Source organism: Drosophila bipectinata, chromosome 4, assembly GCF_030179905.1.
Source record: "Drosophila bipectinata strain 14024-0381.07 chromosome 4, DbipHiC1v2, whole genome shotgun sequence".
Taxonomy (NCBI): Eukaryota; Metazoa; Arthropoda; class Insecta; order Diptera; family Drosophilidae; genus Drosophila; species Drosophila bipectinata.
Window position 1 is genome coordinate 12,327,247 of NC_091740.1, and position 19,800 is coordinate 12,347,046.

Genomic DNA, 19,800 nt, shown 5'->3' on the forward strand with positions numbered 1-19,800 from the left:
CAAGGGTATATCAACTTCGGATCCGCCCGAAGTTAGCTTTGCTTTCTTGTTTTTCACTGCTTTCGACGTGAATTAACACGACAAGAGTGCATCGATGAACTTAAATCTTTGTATGGCGATGGAGCACCATCTTATAGCACTGAGAAAAACTGGTATAATGAATTCAATCGTGGCCGACGCTCGATCGAAGACGAAGGTCTTGAAGGCCGTCCAAACACAGTCGTTGTTCCAGAGAACATTGACGTCGTGCATGAACTGATAATGCAAGATCGTCATGTGACATACCGTGAGATACAGCATCCTTGGCCATTTCTTGCACCAGCATACATTCGATATGGCATGAACACTTGGTTGTAAGAAAAATTATTTCTCGTTGGATCCCGCACAATTTGACAATCGCTCAAAAAAAATTCGTGTGGATTGGTGCAAAAAAAAATTTGAAAAAATACAATCGCGGTGTTTCAAAAGACGTTTATAAGATCGTCACAGGTGACGAATCATGGATCTATGCTCATGAGTCCGAAACAAAACAGCAATCGACCGTGTGGGTCTTCGAAGACGAGCCAAATCCAACGAAAGTTGTTCGTGGAAGAAGCACTTCGAAGCAAATGGTGGCCTGTTTCTTCGGTAAAACAGATCATGTGGCGACTATTCCGCTTGAGCAACGTAGGACAGTCACTTCTGAGTAGTGCATCTTAATTTGTTTGCCTGAAATCTTTGGAGAGATTCGAAAAACGTACAAGATGGACCATTCTGCACCATGACAATGCGAGCACTCACACATCAGCTCAAACCAGCGCCTTTTCGACCGGCCAAAATGTCGAACTGATGGATCATCCGCCATACAACCCTGACTTGGCACCCAATGACTTCTTTTTATTCCCGCACATGAAGAGAAAAATGCGTGGTTAACAATCTTCGATGCCAGAAGATGCTGTTGAAGCGTTCAAAAACCATGTTTTGAAGGTGTCTCAATCGGAGTGGACAAAGTGCTTCGACAATTGCACTATAGGAAATATGACCACTTTTTCTGGCCAAATATTATATTTCAAGAACGAAACAAGATATTTAAGTTCTGATTTCTGATTTAAGTTCACATGGTCAATAGATTTAAGATTTAAAAAAAATGGGGCGTGGCACCGCCAACTTTTTAAGAAACACATTCTAACTCTAAGCAAGATATTTAGATTTTAATTTTTGATTTGAGTTTATATGGTCAAAAGAATTCCGATTTGAAAAAATTGTGGGCGTGGCACCGCGCCCTATTTAAAAATAACATGCTAACTGTAAAACTAAGCAAGATATTTCAATTTGGTTCTTTTAAGTGTTTTATAAAGCCATAGTCTTCTTTTGGAAAATAAGGTGTGCTTTTTTTTTTTAATTAAAATCTTTTATTTTTTTTTTAATTTTAATCGGTTTTGCACTAGTCTTACAGCTAACAGATTCACATTCAAGGTTTTGAGGTTGCCTCCTTAAATTATGAATTTCTTCGAAAGCGCATAGAAGTGCAATTAAACAGTCTACAACATGGACTAAATTACAATGTTCGACTCGGTTTGACTTAGTTTAAAAAGACAACACAAGTTTTTTGGACACTTCACATACACAAACACATAATAAAAACCACATTGAAAAGTATTCATTTCAAAACTACTAGTCTTACAGCTAACAGATTCACATTCAAGGTTTTGAGGCTGCCTCCTTAAATTATGAATTTCTTCGAAAGCGCATAGAAATGCATTTTCATATTTCACTCATATGAAGAAAATTAAACAGTCTACAACATGGACTAAATTACAATGTTCGACTCGGTTTGACTTAGTTTAAAAAGACAACACAAGTTTTTTGGACACTTCACATACACAAACACATAATACAAACCACATTGAAAAGTATTCATTTCAAAACTTTTGATTTTGTACATAAAATTTTCAGAACCCGCGTTTTTAAAATCGCACCAAATGTTAACATCGACAGCGGTTTTTAACAGCTGATTTCTTCGCAGTGGTGCCAGTGCCACATTAAAAATGTATCTATTTTGAATGATATGCAGTTAAAATTATTTAAATCCTTTAACTTTCTAAAAATGGTTTTTGGCCAGAAAATGTCAAATTTCCTATAGTTAATTGGTTTGAGCGCATGCATAAGTGTATAAGTCTTCCTGGAGAATACTTTCAAAAGCAATAAAACAATTTTTAATAATAAAAATTCTCATTTTCATTTTCATATGTATAGAAACCCTCGTATCGTAAAAAAAACACACAATATAACACCTATAAACTTGATCAACTAGATCAGCTGTAAGCTCTCAAAGCTAACATAAAGCGTAAAGCTCAAAGCTTGATCGATGTCTTTTTATATTTGCGACACATTTTTTTTGATTTTGTCTGTTTGAAATCAATTTTAGCATTTTCTCAAAGTTGAAGGTATGTAGTATACGACATTTTTAAAACCAGCAATGGTTGTAGTACCCTTTTTTATAACAAATTTCAACTTCTGTAGAGGAAAACTTTATGAAGGTCGCCTCGGCCCGCAAAAAACGTTTATTTTAAGTTAAATTTAGCGATATTTTCAGCAACCATGTCCGCCTGTAAACAAGCACTTTTTGTAGTATGGCATGGGGAAGCCGACACATCACAAAAAGTTCCGCAATATCTCACCCAACACCTGAAAAAATAAGTTCTATTCTAAAAATTATAAAAAATGTTAATATATATTTTGACATCTAAATATTAGTTTTAAAAAGTTAATTAAGCTCAATACTATTATATACTATGTATTTAAACAATGAGAAAGCCAACTGAAAACAATACAGCCGAAGATGCCATGGCTTTTGTAGTTGATTTAAGTTTTGTAAGCCTAAGTCTACGATGTAATAATATTAATAATAATATTTTTGGTCACCTACCACCGTTTTTGGGCACCGACCTACCAAATTTCATGACGACCGACTATATCTTATAGCTGCCATATAACTAAACGATCGGAGATAATGGTATTTGGTAAAAATATCAACTTTGGTAATCTTGAAGATAGAAGCTTGGAACTTTTTTTGATTTTTTATTGTTATTGGTTATATAATAATATTTTCATAAGGATTGGACCACTATATCCGATGTTTGCGATCAGGTTTTACCTGCAAGGGTATATCAACTTCGGCTCCGCTCGAAGTTAGCTTTCATTTCTTAATAAAGGTTAAATAAAAAGAATGTTCCATTTGAATGGACTAATAAATGTCAAAATGCATTTGAATGTCTCTAATCGCAACTAGTAAAACCAACTCTGTTACCAGTTGTTACCAGTACCCAGATTAACAAAAGAATTGGGTATAATCACAGATGCGAGTAAGAAATTTTGGTGGGGCAGAGCTAACACAAGACCACATATAATTTATATTCCAGTTGCCTATTCATCGAAAGCACTTACAAAAGGGTAAAGAAACAGGAGTACAACGGAACAAGAGTTAACTACCAATCGTACAGAAAAAGCTTCTCAGCGTATACAAACTCATTACTAATGACGAAGACCGTAAAGTAGTAACCTTGCCTTTCTATAAAAAAAAGATAACCTCTATTTCTTAAAAAATGTTAAGAAAATTATAGGAAGAAGAGATGTTGATGATTTATATACTAATGGAACTATTGACTTAGGACTACAGTTTCCAAGGCTTGATAAAGAAGCCAGTATTTTAAATATACGTCAATTGAAAATGGCACCGTGCGAAAACATCTTTGAAAAACTTTCAACAGATAACACAGTGCGACAAAAAAAAAAATTGGAATATGGTACAAAACCGTGTTTGAAATATTTTTAACACCCTCAAAATCTGGATTAATTTAGAAGAAACGGTTTTTCGGGACTTTTTTGCTCCTAAAAAAACTCAACGCGTAATTTTAAGCTGATTTTATAATCGTTTTTCAATAGTTAAATGTTGTAGCTTTTGAAAAAAAATATATTTTACATTTTTTTTAACAAAAAAAATACAATTTTTACGCAAGAAACTGACATTTTCGAATTTTTGTAGTGTTTTTCCGACTTTGACGCAATTTTTTCGGTACAACTTCCAAGAAATGGTATCATTTTTGACACATATTGTCTCATTAATCCTGAATAAAACGAGACCAATTTCATAAGAATTTCATAGAATTTCATTATGAGAATTGTTGAAGTTATAACGCTTTTACCAAAACTAGTCTGTGAAATCTTACTAGCGTTCCTTGTACTTAGACTAACTATACCTGAAATAAAGTTTATTGATCTGGAGTTTTCAATTTTGTGGCTTAATAGCAAATTTGGACGGTTTAAAACGCTTGTTAGCTAACACGTACTTTTATTTTGAGTTCAATTTGAATTTTCGATGAAGTTGAATTGTAGCACTTCTTTTGAATTTCATATTTTTGGCGTTAATATTGTGGTGTAAGTCCCGGGACTCGGGACCCCACATCCTGGGATGGTTCAAAGTTGAATGGCCAGGAGGGAGGCGATTTTCACTGTGAGCGGCTGTGTCTAAATGAGTCTTTTAGACTCCCCGATCACTGTGGTGTGTTCCAAGCACTGTTTTTTTTTTGTAATAGCAGGATAACGTTTATTTGAAACTGTCCTTTAGGGACAACCATTAAATGTTATCACATGAACTTCGCTTATAGATAATTTTACATATTAATATGGTAGAAATAAATTAGAGTAGTAAGGGGAGATCCAGCGAGTGTGCCCTTTTTAGTCTTCTGGGCAGCTCGCTGTTGTCCAGCAGGGAGCTGGCCAACAGGTTCGGGTAATTATGAAGCCTATGCATGTAACGTGCGCTGCTTCTTTGGATCTCGTCCTTGACCCAAGGGAAATTGAGAACCTCGTGGATGGTGCGATTGTCATGATAGACGTGGGCCCCACTGGCGATTCGAAGGGCTCTATTTTCAAAAGCTTGTATAGTTCGGACATTCGTCTTGCTCGCAGTGCCCCAGAGCTGTATGCCGTACGTCCAGATTGGGCGTATTACGGCCTTGTAAATGAGGAGTTTTGTGGAAGTTCTCAGCTTCGATCTCCTACCCATGAGCCAGTAGAAGGATCGAAGTCTTTGATCAGCCTGTTTCCTCTTCTTAATTAGATGGGGCTTCCAGGTGGGGGGCTTCACCCTGTATAGGGTGAATCCAAGGTACTTGGGATTGTCTTCCTGTGGGATTGGGTAGCCGTTAAGGTTAACTGGAGGGCAGTTGCCTTTGCAGAGAGAAAATGTGGTGGCAGTGGACTTCTCATTACTGACGGCAATGTTCCAACGCTTTTGCCAGTCGCTGAGCAAGTCAAGCTGCAATTGCATCGTTTCGGCTGCCTCCAAGGCGCTATCGGCGGTGGTAAGGAAGGCGGTGTCGTCTGCATAGGTTGCTGCGAGCAGGTCAGGCCTCTGAAGAACAGGTAGGTCGGCCGTGTAAGTTTTGTACACCAACGGGCCTAAAACGCTGCCTTGGGGTACACCAGCGTGAGCTTCTTTTAGACCAGAGATGGCTTCGCCGCAACTTCCCGCAAATTTACTGGAACTAGGAACTTGAAGTACGGTCGGGGTAGGCCAGTCTTTAATTTATATAGAAGACCGGGATGCCAGGTTCGCTCGCCTGCTTCACGTCCAGCATGATGGCCATACAGTACTTCTTGTTTCAAATGCGTCCAGGATGCACTGCACCACCCGATGGCACTGCTCTAGGGTACCGTGTCGCCGCCTGAAGCCAAACTGGTGGTCAGGGATCAGTCCAGCCTCGTCAAATACTGGCAGTGCTCTGCTTAAAAACACTCGTTCCAGTATTTTGGAGAGCATTGGTAACAAACTTATTGGTCGGTAGGACGAACGGTTCGCTTCGGGTTTCCCGGGCTTAGGTATCATAGTTACCTGGGCACGTTTCCATGTGGACGGAAAGTACCCTATCTCCAAGCATCTATTATAGATCCTCATAATTAGCTGAATGCTTGGAGGTGGTAACATTATTAATGCAATTGCCTTGATACCATCATCGCCCGGGGACTTGTTGTTGTTCATGATGGTTATGAGCTCAGCTGTTTCCTCCTCAGTCACTGGTCGTATTGGATCGGCATCCCTGGAAGGCTCGGCTAGCAGTTGGGCAGTTTCAGCAGCATCCTCCTGTGAGCAGCGATCGAAAGGCGTAAAGACACCTTCGAGGTGTTCGGCGAAAGCATTGGCCCTGTCTATCTCCGATCTGCAGCAGCTGCCGTTGGTTCTTTGTACAGATGGGATCCTTTTCGCTGGCCGTCTGATAGATTTGGTGACTCGCCATAAGTTATGTTGAGGGTCGATTGACTCAAGTTGTTCAACGAACCCGTCAAAGGCCTGCTTTCTTTGTCTTGCCAGCGTTTCTGTCAGACATTTGGTCGCTCTATTGAAGACGGTTTTGTTCAATGGATTCCTCGAGAGCATCCACACTCTTCGGAGTCTTCGCTTTTCAAGTTTGAGTTCTTCGACTTCTGGGCTCCAAAAGCGGATGTCCCTGTCAGTGGCTCTTGGACGGTTGGAGCGCCTTGGTGCTGTTTCAGAAGCTGCCGCCTGGATATGGGCGGTTAACTCTTTTACAGCGGTGTCGATATCAAACGGGGAGTCAAGTGTCGGGCTGGGGTCGGTAACGTTGTTCAGGTATGATTGGTACTTGTCAACGTCTGTTGTCTTGTAGATCAGCTTTTTGCGGACTGACCTGAGCAAGGCTGGGTTGAAAAGTGAAACGGCGAAGGCGCTGTGGTCCGAGAAGAGGTCGTCTACTTTCCCGCCTGAATTCCGGCAGAATTCAGTCCTGCAGAGATGGCGAAGTCTAGGACATCTGAGATTTTGTGAGGATCCATAGGCCAGTATGTGGGTGCACCGGTCGCGTGAGAGCTCAAGTTTCGGGACTGAATTTGCCTGTATAGGACCGAGCCCTTTGGGCTCCTAATCTTGGAGCCCTACCAGGGGTGTTTAGCATTAAAGTCCCCTCCGATTATGAACTTGGGGCCGAGGCAATCCAGTAGCAAGCCGAATTCCTGTTCGTGCTCGGAGTCGTCATGCTCCGAGTCGCTGGAATCGTCATCTTGAAAATTTGAATAGGCCTTCTTTTTCGAAGGCGGCTTGAATTTGATGGAACTGGTGGGGGTCTTGACAGCCCATTGTGTTGGTTTTGCCGAGATTGGCCGCTGTAAGATTATGTAAGATTATGATTATGTAAATAGGAGTGGTTTTATATTTGTTTGGTGTTTGGGAAAAATTTTAAATTTTTCTTTTTATTTTTTTTTTTTAACAAACAATAAAACGATGCTTTAGGTTCAAAGCCTTTTTAGTATCCCAGAAAAAAAAAAAAACAAATTAAACATTTTTTCCAAACCAAACAAATATAAAACCACTCCTATTTACATAATCTTGCGTCATGTATATTTACATGTATCCGTCAACAAAAATGTGAGCCTTTGTATGTATGTATGTGTGACTGCTCGCACGACGGCGTAAAAATGTTTTGGCTTCCAAATTTTTAATTTCAATGTCTCTTTTCTGTTTTCAATGCGCCGATGTGGTAGTTAGTAGCACAAATAGAATTTGTAATCCCTGCAGATCGAGACATCTTTCATATGGAGACATATGGGTGCCTGGACATAGGGCCTACGAGGGAAATTGCGCCGCTGATGAACTAGTAAAGGCAGGTACTACCAACCCTCTCCTCCCGGAGAAAGAAATGGTAAGCATTCCCTTAGCGATGTGTATCCTGAAATTCAAGGATTCAAGGAAATGGAGGAGTCTCCAGAACTGCAGGAGCTCACGCATGATATGGCCCATCCGCTTTAGGAAAAGATCAATGATGTTCATCACCTTCAATAGGCAGGATTGCAGTCTAGCGGTCTGCCCTGCGTTTGGTCGCAATCGACTCAAAGTCCCTGGTGCAGCACCACTCACGGAGTTAAAAGACCTCACCAAGATTGCTCCACTTAGACTCGTTTTCTTCATCCGGAAAGCTGGATGGGACCGCGAGCCGCCTCAAGAAGGGTAGACTTGTTTAAGCACTTTAGTAGATAGGAAGAGGTAGGTTTTCCTTGCAGAACCTTTTGTCTGCTAAATATTACAAGGAGCCCCAGCGGCTCAAGTGAATTTGGAAGGTCAGAGACTGGCATCGGACGTTAGAGACTGGCACCAGCATCGCCACCTCAACCTAACCTACCTATGATTTTTAGCCGCGACGACTTAGGTGAGTGAAGGCTAGTAATGGCGAAGGCTTTTTAGTGCCCAAGCTATGACAAGGATCTCTCGCTCGTTGGTTGCAAAATTTGTTTCGTTGTCGCGCAGAGTGCGTGATATCATTGTGATTGGGCGACCATACTAAGATAGCACCGCCCCTAAACCAAAACCTGACGCATCTGTTTTTAGATTGAAGGGTTTTTTATAATAAGGGTAAGATAGTTAAAGTCTTTGATGCAAAGATTTCTCTTAGCGTCAAAAGGTTCATTTTCTGTTCTTTGTTCATTTCAATGTTAATTTTTCACGATTGGTATTTGCTTATCTTTCCGTTTCCGCCCATAATAATGCTTTTAAGAGGTCTTGCAATTGCAGCAGAGTTCTTAATAAAGCATCAATAGTAGCTTGCTAACCCTTTGAAGGATCTTAGCTCGAAAAGAGTTTTTTGCCAAAGGTATTTTGGCAATGGCTTTGACCATTTCACTATGAACCTGTATCACTATGAACCCCAAGTATTTAACGCTATTCAACGATTTTTCTTGAGATACTCTCATGCCTGCTTAAGAAAGTTTCCCTGAAAATAAACTTAGCATTACCTTGAAATTCTTTCTCGTAGGACATCATTTATAGCTCTTTGGAAAATGCTTGGAGCATTTTTTTGTCCAAAAGGAAATCTACAGAACTCGTATTTTTTTTTCAGTTTACTGTTTTTTCAGTTTCCTGCAGTCAATAAAAATTCCCTTCTTTTTAACCCCGTCTCCCCATCTGTTTTTATTGAAACAATATTGTCTATATTAAAAGGGAGTTCCTCGTCTGGATCAGCGAAAGCTTAACAATTTTTCACTATCATTGTGTTGAAGGCAGTTTTCACTGCAGGAGGAATATTCTCGTTGTCTTTTTTTATAAAGTTGACATTCTCTGCCTTGGCAAACTGGATCTTTTCAGACCCATTATTAGAGTGGAAAATATTTCCCGGAAAATCAAGTTTTGCATTCACTTGTTTAAGCAAGTCGAGAACAATAATACTGTCAAAATCCTTAAGAACACTAAGAATGAAAAATGGTAGTCTTAATAGAGTCTTCTGCGCCCATGTCATTCTCTACTTCCGTGGCGCATGCTTGCGTAAAAGAATCGGATTTTCCTTCATCATGGTTTTCCGCGGGCATAAAGTTAATTTTCTGTTGGGTTCGTGCTGACTACCCTGTTTTCCAAACTGTGGGCTGTCTAAAACGGGATGAGGTGTCGACCTTCATTCGCTCCGCCTTTGGTTAGCTCTGCGTGTTTCCCGTATAACTATATGGTCTTTGTTAAAAAAAAAACCGTGCTGATAATTGCTTTCCTTTTGGCTATGCCAAAGTATGGGGTCTTCCAATTCTTCCAACCTGCCTGCCGCTGGTTGTTTTGCTTATTCACCTTTTTTCGCTGTGTCGCGCGAAACAAGCCGTTTGGACAAAATAAGAAGGAAAAATACTGCCTCTTACTTCCAAAAATTAAGCTTTTTTACTGCTTAGGTTTGAGGGCGGGACGTCTATCGGAAATTATCGACTTAATGAACACGGTCTCCCATTCATGGATCCACCAACACACAAAAATCACAAAAATCATAAACATTTGAATATATTATTTTAAATTACCCTTATTCGCACGTGATTTGTTCTACGAATGCTGGTCACAACCGGAGACCAACTCTAACGCCAGAATGGAGGCCATGTTCGAGAGAAGAAGTTATGGGTCAAATGACCCAAATGATCGCCACTGTCTGCAACTCCTTATGCAAACGGGACTAGACGTCACAATTTGGAACGTCAACGGTCTGGTGAAAAGCAGGCCAGCAGGGGAGCTCTACTGCAAAGCTGAAAAAGCCGATATTCTCCTCATATCGGAAACCCATTTTACAAACAGATCCTATCTAACCCTCAGAGGATACGACATTATTGCTGTCACCCACCCATGCTACAGGCGCTCCGACCTACTGGCCAACCGATCCATCGAAGATCCCAGATGTCCTGGACTTCGCCATCATAAGATGACTGGACTCGGCCGGAATCCAGGTACGAGAAGTCGCCGACCTTATTTCTGACCACAGCCCTCTTGCCGTCTCCCTGTACACGCCAGCTATCCTAAGATCGGGCCGAAAGAAGCTTATTTATAAGACGACGGACATCGAAAAATTCCAGTCCTAGATGTGCTCTGCCACGAATCTTAACACAACTCTGAAATCCCCCGACCAGATTGAGGCGGCCGTCGAGGAACTGACCCCACAAATCCAAGCTGCGGCAGCCAAGGCAGCTCCGAGGATTTTTTTTTTTGGAATCCAGACGTCACGGCTCTCAAGCTGGAAAAGCGGCGACTCAGGCCGTCTCCAAGTGGCCCTTTGAACTCTTGGCGGACTTTAGAAAGGAAGCATTCGACGGGTTCGTTAAATAGTTGGAACCGGATGACCCACAAATACAATTTGTGGCGCGTCACAAAAAGCACACGACGTCCTCTTAAGAGGATCCCATCTATTCAGCGAGCCGACGGCAGTTGGTGCAGGTCAGAGACGGACCGAGCCAACGCGTTCGCCGAACACCTGCAAAGCGTATTCAACTCTTTCTACCGCTGCTCGCCAGAAGAGGCAGCAGAAAATGAACGACTCTTGGCGGAGCGCGCACAAGGCGACGACAGAATACTACCTGTGACGAAAGAGGAAGGCAGCCGTCCAGATTTCAGTGTTGAGCAACAACAAGGCCCTGGGCGATGATGGCATCAATGCAACCACATTAAAACTGCTGCCATCTCCAAACATCAAGATACTGACGAAAATTTACAATAGATGCTTAGAGATTGGGTACTCGAAAGAGTGTTTTTGAGTAGAGCATTGATCACCAATCACCAGTTTAACTTCAAGTGGTCCCACGGAACTCTGGAACAATGCCACAGAGTGGTGCAGTATATCCTGCACGCCTTCAAAACCAAAAAGTAGTGCCTGGCTGTAATGCTGGCATCAAACAAGCCTTCGACCGGGTCGGTTTTCTCTCCGTCCAGGAAATTGCCCACGGGTCCAACTCAACAGCTCCCCCATCCCAGAAAACCCAAGAAGGAAGCCTCACCTAGTCAAAAAACGAAAGCAGTGTGAAGTAAGATTAAACGCGTACTAATCTGCAAGACGATTTTTCGACCAATTTGGACATACGGGACCCAACTTTGGGGCACGGCCAGCACGTCTACCACGACAATCTCTTAGTTCGTTGCCTCCGTTGCCGAGCTAAGCAACAAAAATGGCATAGGCACTTTGTTTTTCTATTTTATTAGAAAGTTTTATAATTTTAACAATAAAGTTTTATTATTTTTTTCTATTGATATATTTTATTTCTAAATTGTATTTTATTTTTGCATATTTCATGAATACTCTTATACCCTTGCAGAGGGTATTAAAATTTTGGTCAAAAGTGTGCAACTCCGAAGTGTACAAAGGAGGCATCTCCGACCATATGTAGCAGTGGTCCACTGATATAAAGTATATATGCGAGGTGTGTTCAAAAAGTAAGGTGACTTTTAAAATTTTATGGGCAACACATTTTCGATTATCGATTTTTTTGTTTTGTTATGTTGGTACACTCTTCCCTAACATCGGCAACAAGTTTTAATTGAATCTCCTTTTTTGTTTGGTTGTGAGAGGCATAAAGGTTACAAGTTGTTTTGCGTGCTCGGCGATTTTTTTCTATCAAAAAATATGGATCAAGGGATTTTCATCAAATTTTGTTTAAAAAATAAAATTAAGTGCTCCGAAACACTTGACATGTGGGCAGTGGCATACGGTGAAACTTTTCTGAGTAAGAAAAAAATGTTTACAAGTGGTACAAAGTGTAGGGTTTATCCTGATACTCCTGGCAGGATCGCCATGTAGTAATTTATATCAGGCAATTATAATACGTAGTCCGGTTGTTTTTATTAAGGAGCAGACGTCAGCCTGCTCCGATCAATCTTTATTGAATGAATTCTTAGCTTTTGCGCTGTTCACTGATTAGTAAGCAGCGCTTACATTATTTTGTTTTAGCTCATTATGTACAGCAACAGGAACGTTGCTGACTAGCTGAGAAAGTTATGCGCGCACATACATATGTATACACAGCGCCGGACAAGCGTGGGAACGCTGACTTAGCTATTGGGCGGTCGCTGTTATTCAAGTGCGAATCGTATTTCGTCTGCTCTTCAGCATGTGCAGAGGGCACTTAGCGCTGCGACAAAGTCGCTGGTTATGTATGATTTCTGTTGGCATAATAACAAAGTATTGCAGCCTTATTTATATGTATGTATGTATATCAGTGGGGGGCAAAACGAACACATTTTTAAAATTTGAGTGTATGCGTAACACAGAAAAACAATAAAGCAGAGAAGCAGCGAAAAAAACGTATTTTTTTTTTCATTTTTCTTTAATTAAAAAGTTGGCACTAAATGGGCACTAAAATAGTTTATTTTATTTTAAAGAAAGCTTTGCTACCTATGTATGTTCTCCATAAAGAAAACTTTTTGCAACCAAATTTCTGAAAAGATTTTTCTCAGTGGAAACATTTTGATTTTTAAGTTTGGGCTGTCAAATGTGTCAAAATGAGAGCAAATGAGAGGGCTTCTAAAAAATTTGAAAGTGCTCACACTGTCAGTGTCCCGGCAGCGCACAAATGCTATGGAAAATGAGAGTTTGCGCCCTACTGCTTTAAAGACAGATATTCTCACACTGGATATATTATATATTGGATATTTTTTCACTTTTATTTTTATTTTCTGCTATTTTCTTTAAGTTAGAGTTATAGCCGAATAAAACTTTTAAACCAATTAAACTTTTTTTGGACTTTTATTTCGAAGTTTTTTTCATCTTCTTTTTTTATGAACTTAACTCGGGTGTATTCTTTTAACTTGTTGGGCGATAGTTATCCAATAATTGTGTCTTGTTTCAAGGTTGAATATAAATCTTTATTAAACAGTTATTTCGCCCAAGTCCGTTAGCGTTAGGGTAACTAATATTGATATATTAATAATATAAAATATTAACGCGACCTAAGGCTGCGGAATTCAGCTTGAGACTGAATTAAAATACTACCCCAGCTGTACTTCGAGACCTTCGTTGGACTGCAGCGCAGTCGCCCAGTTGCTGTGTCAGAAGTCCGCATCCGGCCTGCAAGGAATACTTGTTGCACTAGTGCTCGGGCTCATCCGCAGACAGTTGCCCTCGGAATGCGTGGAATGCTTTTCCCAAATTTCCCAAAACACTAATAACATTTTTAAATTTGATATATATTTAAAAAATTAAGATAAAATTAATGAAAAATTCTAGGTCACCTAGCCCGCGGCTTTTACCTCTTTTGAAGCGAAATTGGAGTTGACGAAGAGCTTGAACTTCTCGTATTCTTCTTTGAAATGGATCACGTCTAAAAGATGTGAATTAACCAGATGCACAATTGAAATTTCTTCGTAAACGGCTAGTATTTTGATAACAAAATTTTAATATCCACCACCTTTTTATCGTTATTTAATCTGACTTTGATATAATCTGGAATATGTGTCAGTCTCCAGAATAACAGTGGTAAGCTTAGAATAAAATGTATATTTTAATGGTTTCAAAATGTTTAATTTCTTAGTTTTTTAAAATCAAACAGAGAATCAAGTGCACTGACTTGCAAAAAATTTAATTTGAAAACTAGCGGTTACTTTGCAAACTTCTGCTATTTTTCTTTGCATCCCACATTATAAAAAAATGAAAGGTTCACAACTGAAACCTAGTTTAAGCAGAAAGTATCAAGCTCCAGGCAAGTAAACTATTTTTGGACGACTCAATATGGATGAAAAAGTGAATATGGGAAATCTAACCATTTTAAAAAACTTAATTAGATGGAGTTATGGATTTTGTGGAAATACATTTTTATACTTCCTAATTAATAAAAATAAATGGAATTTTCTTACCATCACAATTCATTGTTTCCGCATTGAGTGTATATCCAGTTCCGCAACTTTGAAGACGCTGTTAATGATACGTAAGATAAATTTTAAAACATTATTATGACTACGATCGGAAGAATCCGAAGCTTGCATGTTTCTGAAAATCTTTAAAGATACAAATTTTTTTTAAGGCACTCAAAGATAAAATATTTGCATTTACTAAGGTGACAGATTAAAATATAACATTTACGCAATAATTATAAAAAAAGATATATGAAGCCTGTCAAGGCTAAAGAGTTCTATTTTTTTGTTTTTTTTTTTTTCGCTGTATTTCAGAATTTAAAAAAGGTTTGTGCATCAATAAGAGCATCAGCTATCATTCCTGTATTCATCATAAAGCTTAGAGGCCCAGACGACCGAGGGGTGCTCGAGAAACGATTTGTTAGTATATATTAAGCTATTTGTAATTTATTAAGCTAGGAGGAGTAAGTAAGAAAATTTAAAATTCTATATTTTAAATTTGAGGGACAGGAAAGAGATGTTATAGAGTAGAGACCATTGTAGTTCGAACATAATACCCTAAAACGGTCATGCAGTGCATATATCGAACTACAATGGCTAAGGAATAGAGGACTAAAGTTTTGAGTCCTTCTATTAGGAATTTTAAATTTTAAGCGTGTTAGTAAATGCTGGCTATCTACACCCCCGTTAATAAGGTTATGCAGAAAGACTACACCGAGCATTGTCTGGGCCTCTAAGCTTTATGATGAATACAGGATTGCTAGCTGATGCTCTTATTGATGCACAAACCATTTCCAAATTCTAAAAGACCGGGAAAAAAATCATAAGTATCGATAAGGCTATTAAGTTTGTGAAAGTCAGCTAAACGGAAACAGCGAATCTTATTTACCACGCATGAAGACATCGGATCGATACCAGGAACGGTTTCCAATAAGACCTCCAGCGTGGGGTGATACGGATCCTCTGGGGTTGAAAGGGGAAAAGCTCTGGAGAGAGCGGTACCATCAGGATCAGATACAAAACATAAGTCTAAAAGCCGACCTAACGAATTTCTTACATGGTTAATCTGACCTAGGGACATGTCAAACATGCCCGCGGTGAAATCATGGTTCGTAATAAGTGACAAAGATGGTGAGTTATCGACGTTGGACTACTTTAATTCTGGGATATTAAAGTCACCCACAGCTACGAGCTGGTCACGATCAGTCATAAGATTAAAAACGGATTGAATAGCGGACAAATGCTGCCAATATGTGAGCGGTTCGGACGAAGGCGGCATGTAATGTATAGAGATTTCGAGGACAAAATGATTTTAATGAAAATAAATTCTATGTCACCAAGCTTTTGAGATTTCACCTCTTCAGAAGCAAAAGTGGAGTCTACGAAATGAGGACTCCACCCCCCTTTGCTGAGGTCGATCCCGTCTAAAAGTGGTGTACTTACTTGGAAAAACTTCAGAGCCATAGATCTTCGGCTTTAACCCAGTTTCTGTAAAGGCTATAATATGGGATGCAAAAAAAAACTATCAGAATAAAGTTTGCGGAGTTTGCTACGTAGCCCCCTGGTATTCTGATAGGTAAGTGTTAGTGACGATACTTGTTTTTTGGGTTAGAGGACGAAGAAAAGGTGGAAGGTTGGTCCATGGTTCTGATATCGGGTAGTTTTACTCCCGCTGGTTTTAACACTTTTTTCTTCACAAAACTAGGCTGATGTTCTTGGACGAAAATATTCTCTGGCCAAAAACTGGGTGAAGAAATCGTCTTTAACATCAGCGCGGGCACACGAATCTTGAAAGAAGACGTGCGCCGTGTATAATTATACATTCAGCCTTTATTTCGGCTTTTGTTTTGGCTTTGATATAAGCCGAGATATCAATCTCTGAAGTATCAGGGGCAAGCCGAGAAACAAATATATGTTTTGATGTAGGAATCACCTGTAAGGGTTTTGGTGTCGCAGGTACGAGAACTGCAGCATCAGTCGGTACCGGTGGTTCGGACTGTGGAATACCCTGGGTGACTCGGGGGTTTCGTTCACTAGGACCTTAGGCATCACTTGAAGCGATGCCATGGCAGACATATCGGACAATTGCTCATTTTCCCTGAGAAATTTGGCTGAGCAGGCTGAGACGGATCAGAAACAGCGGATTTCTTACGCTTAGGGGACTCATTTAGCAGCTGAAGGCCACTAAACTGAGTGTCAAGCGCACAGAGCTGGTCATTAATTTTACGAAAACCAGTGATCAGCTCTTTAAATCCATTCTTGGTCTGTCTCATGAACGACCTCATTTCGCCTTGAACAGAACGACAATTTCACAACAATAATGTATACCAGACCTACGGGATCCGAAACTGAGGCAGTGAACCCGGCACACATGGCGTGTACGACGTTTTCACATAGCCAGCAATGGATGGTAGGCTGGGATGAGGAAATGGTTTTGTTACAAGACTTCATAGAACAGACTAGTTTTTATTCTATATTTTTAATAAATAAAACAAAATAAAAAGTTAAAAAACACTATACCTTGAACAACTGTGCTAAATAGGAAGCCAAAGCGGGATCTTTGGAGAGTGTAAAGGAAAAATTCAGAGCTATGCTTGGAATTGAATTTAGACAAATTATAAATTCGCTTTCAAATGTACCACAGCACTCGCGAACCGATACGGCTTAGGTTAAAACTTAAGAGTCTCAATAGATTCGATTCACAAGTATGTAAGCACCGGTTTACTAATATTTATCATAAACGCAGTGCGCACAAAAAAAACAAGAGAAAGATAGAGAATAATAAAAATTTTAAGAGAGATTCAGATTAAGATAGGGATACTTGATGCCCATTGATAAAGTTGATTTGGATAAAGTGTGGCCTTGATTTTTTAGTTATTTTTAAATAAGTTTTATTTTGCAGTAACTGACGTTTCTACATGGTTCACAGTTACACAAGGTTCACAGTTACGCTTTTTTTTGGCCTGTTACTCAGATGTCCCCCCTTAACTGACCAAAAATTTAATCTGTAGTAAGTTTCAGCATTCTCTCTTCAAATCACGAAAGTTGGGTCATTTCCGATCGTTCAGTTACAGGGTGACAATAAATAACCCGGACAAACTTTGAAGCAATCTATTATAAATGTGTTATGATGCAGCCCTTAAATAAATGCATTTATCAATAGCTTGTACTTTTCTGAAAAATGTATATTTACATTTTTGTGATTCCCATCAATTTTATATTTGTTTCGGGATGTCTAACAATCGTTGTGCAATTTTAAAACTGTTTCAACAAGGAAATCGCCAATGCGACATTGTTCGTTTGCTTGGCATACCAAAACAAACGGTCTCTGACGCTATCCGGGGATTTAATGCGCTTGGCCATGAAGTCGACCGTCCCAGACGAGGCAGACCATGCACCGCTAACACTTTTAGAGTTCGCCAGATCGTGAAAAAGCGGATCACTCGGAATTGCAGAGTCTCGTCAGAAAAATAGCCCGTGAAATTGCAGTGAATCGAGAAAGTGTTTGGTTGATTGCAAAAAATGAACTTAATCTCAAGCACTACAAGCTACAAAAAGTGCATCTTCTTACGGATGACAATAAGCGCGTGAGACTCCAAAGATGCAGTCAGCTAAAGCGTCGGGCCGCAGGTCAAAAATGGGAGCGTATTTTCTTCACGGACGAGAAGATTTTCACCATCCAACAGGCGCACAATCACCCAAATGACAGAAGCTGGTCGATTGAAGCTACAGGTACCTCTGCAATAATCGAGCGCCGTCAATGTGAGCAGTCTTTAATGGTTTGGGGAGGACTATGCGCCACCGGTAAAACACCCCTTGTTTTCATCGATCATTTCATCGCTTTCATCGGTCAAAATCAATCAGGAAGTGTACCGCCGGGACATTTTGGAAACTGTTGTGCTTCCTTGGGTCCAGCAGCACTTCGGTGATGCGGAGTGGACGTTTCAACAGGATTCAGCGCCAGCCCATAGAGCCAAATTGACTTAGGCCTGGTGCAAAGCCAATTTTCCACACTTTATCACATCCAGTGAATGGCCACCTTACTCGCCAGATCTTAATCCGATGCACTACAGTGTGTCGTCTGTTTTGGAGTCCAGGGCATGTGCTAAACGCCACATAAGTTTGGAGGCGCTGAAGCAATCATTGCTCCGAGAATGGGATCGATTATCGGAAGAAGACCTGCGGCCCATTACGCTAAATTTCCAGAAACGTTTAAGGCTCTGCATCGCAGCCCAAGGAAGCCACTTTGAATCCGGCTGAATATATGTAAACACAATACTTATTTAATAGTTGTGTATCTGCATTTTTTCTCAAATACAGTTCAGTTCTCAAATACAAATACAGGGTTATTTATTGTCACCCTGTATATGGCAGCTATAGGATATAGTCGGCCGATCCTTACGAAATTCAGCATGTAGTATTTTGCCAAAAATAGCTCTCATGTAAAATTTCCAGTCGTTCCGACATATATTTTACTACTGCGTGCAAAGGAAAGAAGGATGTGTGCAAAGTTTCATGTCGATAGCTTTAAAACTGAGAGACTAGTTCGCGTAGAAACCGACAGACACACGGACAAACGGACAGATTTGGCCAAAAATGTTCTAGAGCATAACCTTTTAAAGAGTACGACAATAGAGGTGCAGAAACATAGATTTTTTTTTATACATCGATGTTAAAGTCGTGTTAAATTGGAATTGAGGGAATTATAGGGTTAACATTGACAATGTTTTCGCCTTTATTCGAGATCTTTAAAAATCCTATTTTGGTTTACAAATATCGGTTCCATACATTAGGTACATAAGGAAAATGCAATTTTATATATGTCGGAGAGGGCTCTAAGTTTTCCATGTTCTGTAAGGGAGCCAAAAACTACAGGTTCATGGGGTACTAGCGCCACCTAGCGGGAGGTAGCTGCTGCAAGTGGCAACATTTACCCTAATTTACCGGGAATCTGCAAGACTGCATTTGCGTTAACGTTGAGTCTTCCACGAATCCCAGCTCTAGCCCCGGCAGGAGGCCATTGCTAGACGCTCCATGCTTTCTTTTCGAGACCGTACTTTGACCTGACCTGACATTTTTTTATTCTTATCTCAGGTAGGGAACGGCGCCTTCAAATAATCTCCGTTTACCTCTGCCGTGGAGACAAAAGCGAGCAGAGCAAAATTGATCCCCGCTCCAAGCTCAGTTTATCTTCGGCGCGGTCTCCGTACGGTTCGTCGGGTATATAAGTCCCGGTGCGGGGAAGGGGGGAAAACTCCCCCCAAAACCACATGGAAATCTAAAGGGTTTTAAGTCCCAGTTTTTTTAAGCTTTAAGTTTTAACTTGCGTAAGAAATTGTAAAATAATTTATCAGTAGGAAGATCTAAGAAATCAGGTAAAGGAGGATTAAAAAAAAAAGTTAAAGTTTTTGTGTGCGCAAAATTTTGGTTGCTTGTGTGTTTGCCGAGATTTTTCTTTTGTGTCAATTCTTTTTACATTTGATTACCAGAATTTACAGCATCACCAACGAATGGAAGCGCTTTCATCATTGGACTAATTAGGGTGAGCCATGTTCAACCATTTAATTTAATTTTCGGCATTTTCCAAATATTATTATTTTTGCTACCGAAATTTATGCTACACGATCACATGAATAATTGAAAACAATCAGCCTCCCACAAAAAAAAAAAAAATT

At 40.0% G+C, this 19,800-nt stretch overlaps 1 protein-coding gene and 1 long non-coding RNA gene across 4 annotated transcripts in view; one reads left to right on the plus strand and one right to left on the minus strand.

The window, feature by feature from the left end:
• The window catches only part of LOC122322090 (fibulin-1), a 608,226-nt gene that overhangs the window by 355,640 nt on the left and 232,786 nt on the right, over positions 1-19,800 (minus strand). For all 3 annotated transcript variants that reach the window (XM_070282405.1, XM_043213493.2, XM_070282404.1), the window contains exon 6: positions 14,129-14,186. In XM_070282405.1, coding sequence (XP_070138506.1) covers positions 14,129-14,186 — 58 coding nt within the window. The remainder of the gene's footprint in view (positions 1-14,128; positions 14,187-19,800) is intronic.
• On the plus strand, positions 11,859-13,951 carry LOC138926805 (uncharacterized). Its single transcript, XR_011443474.1, has 3 exons — positions 11,859-12,003; positions 13,503-13,751; positions 13,807-13,951. It is a non-coding gene; the product is annotated as an uncharacterized lncRNA (long non-coding RNA).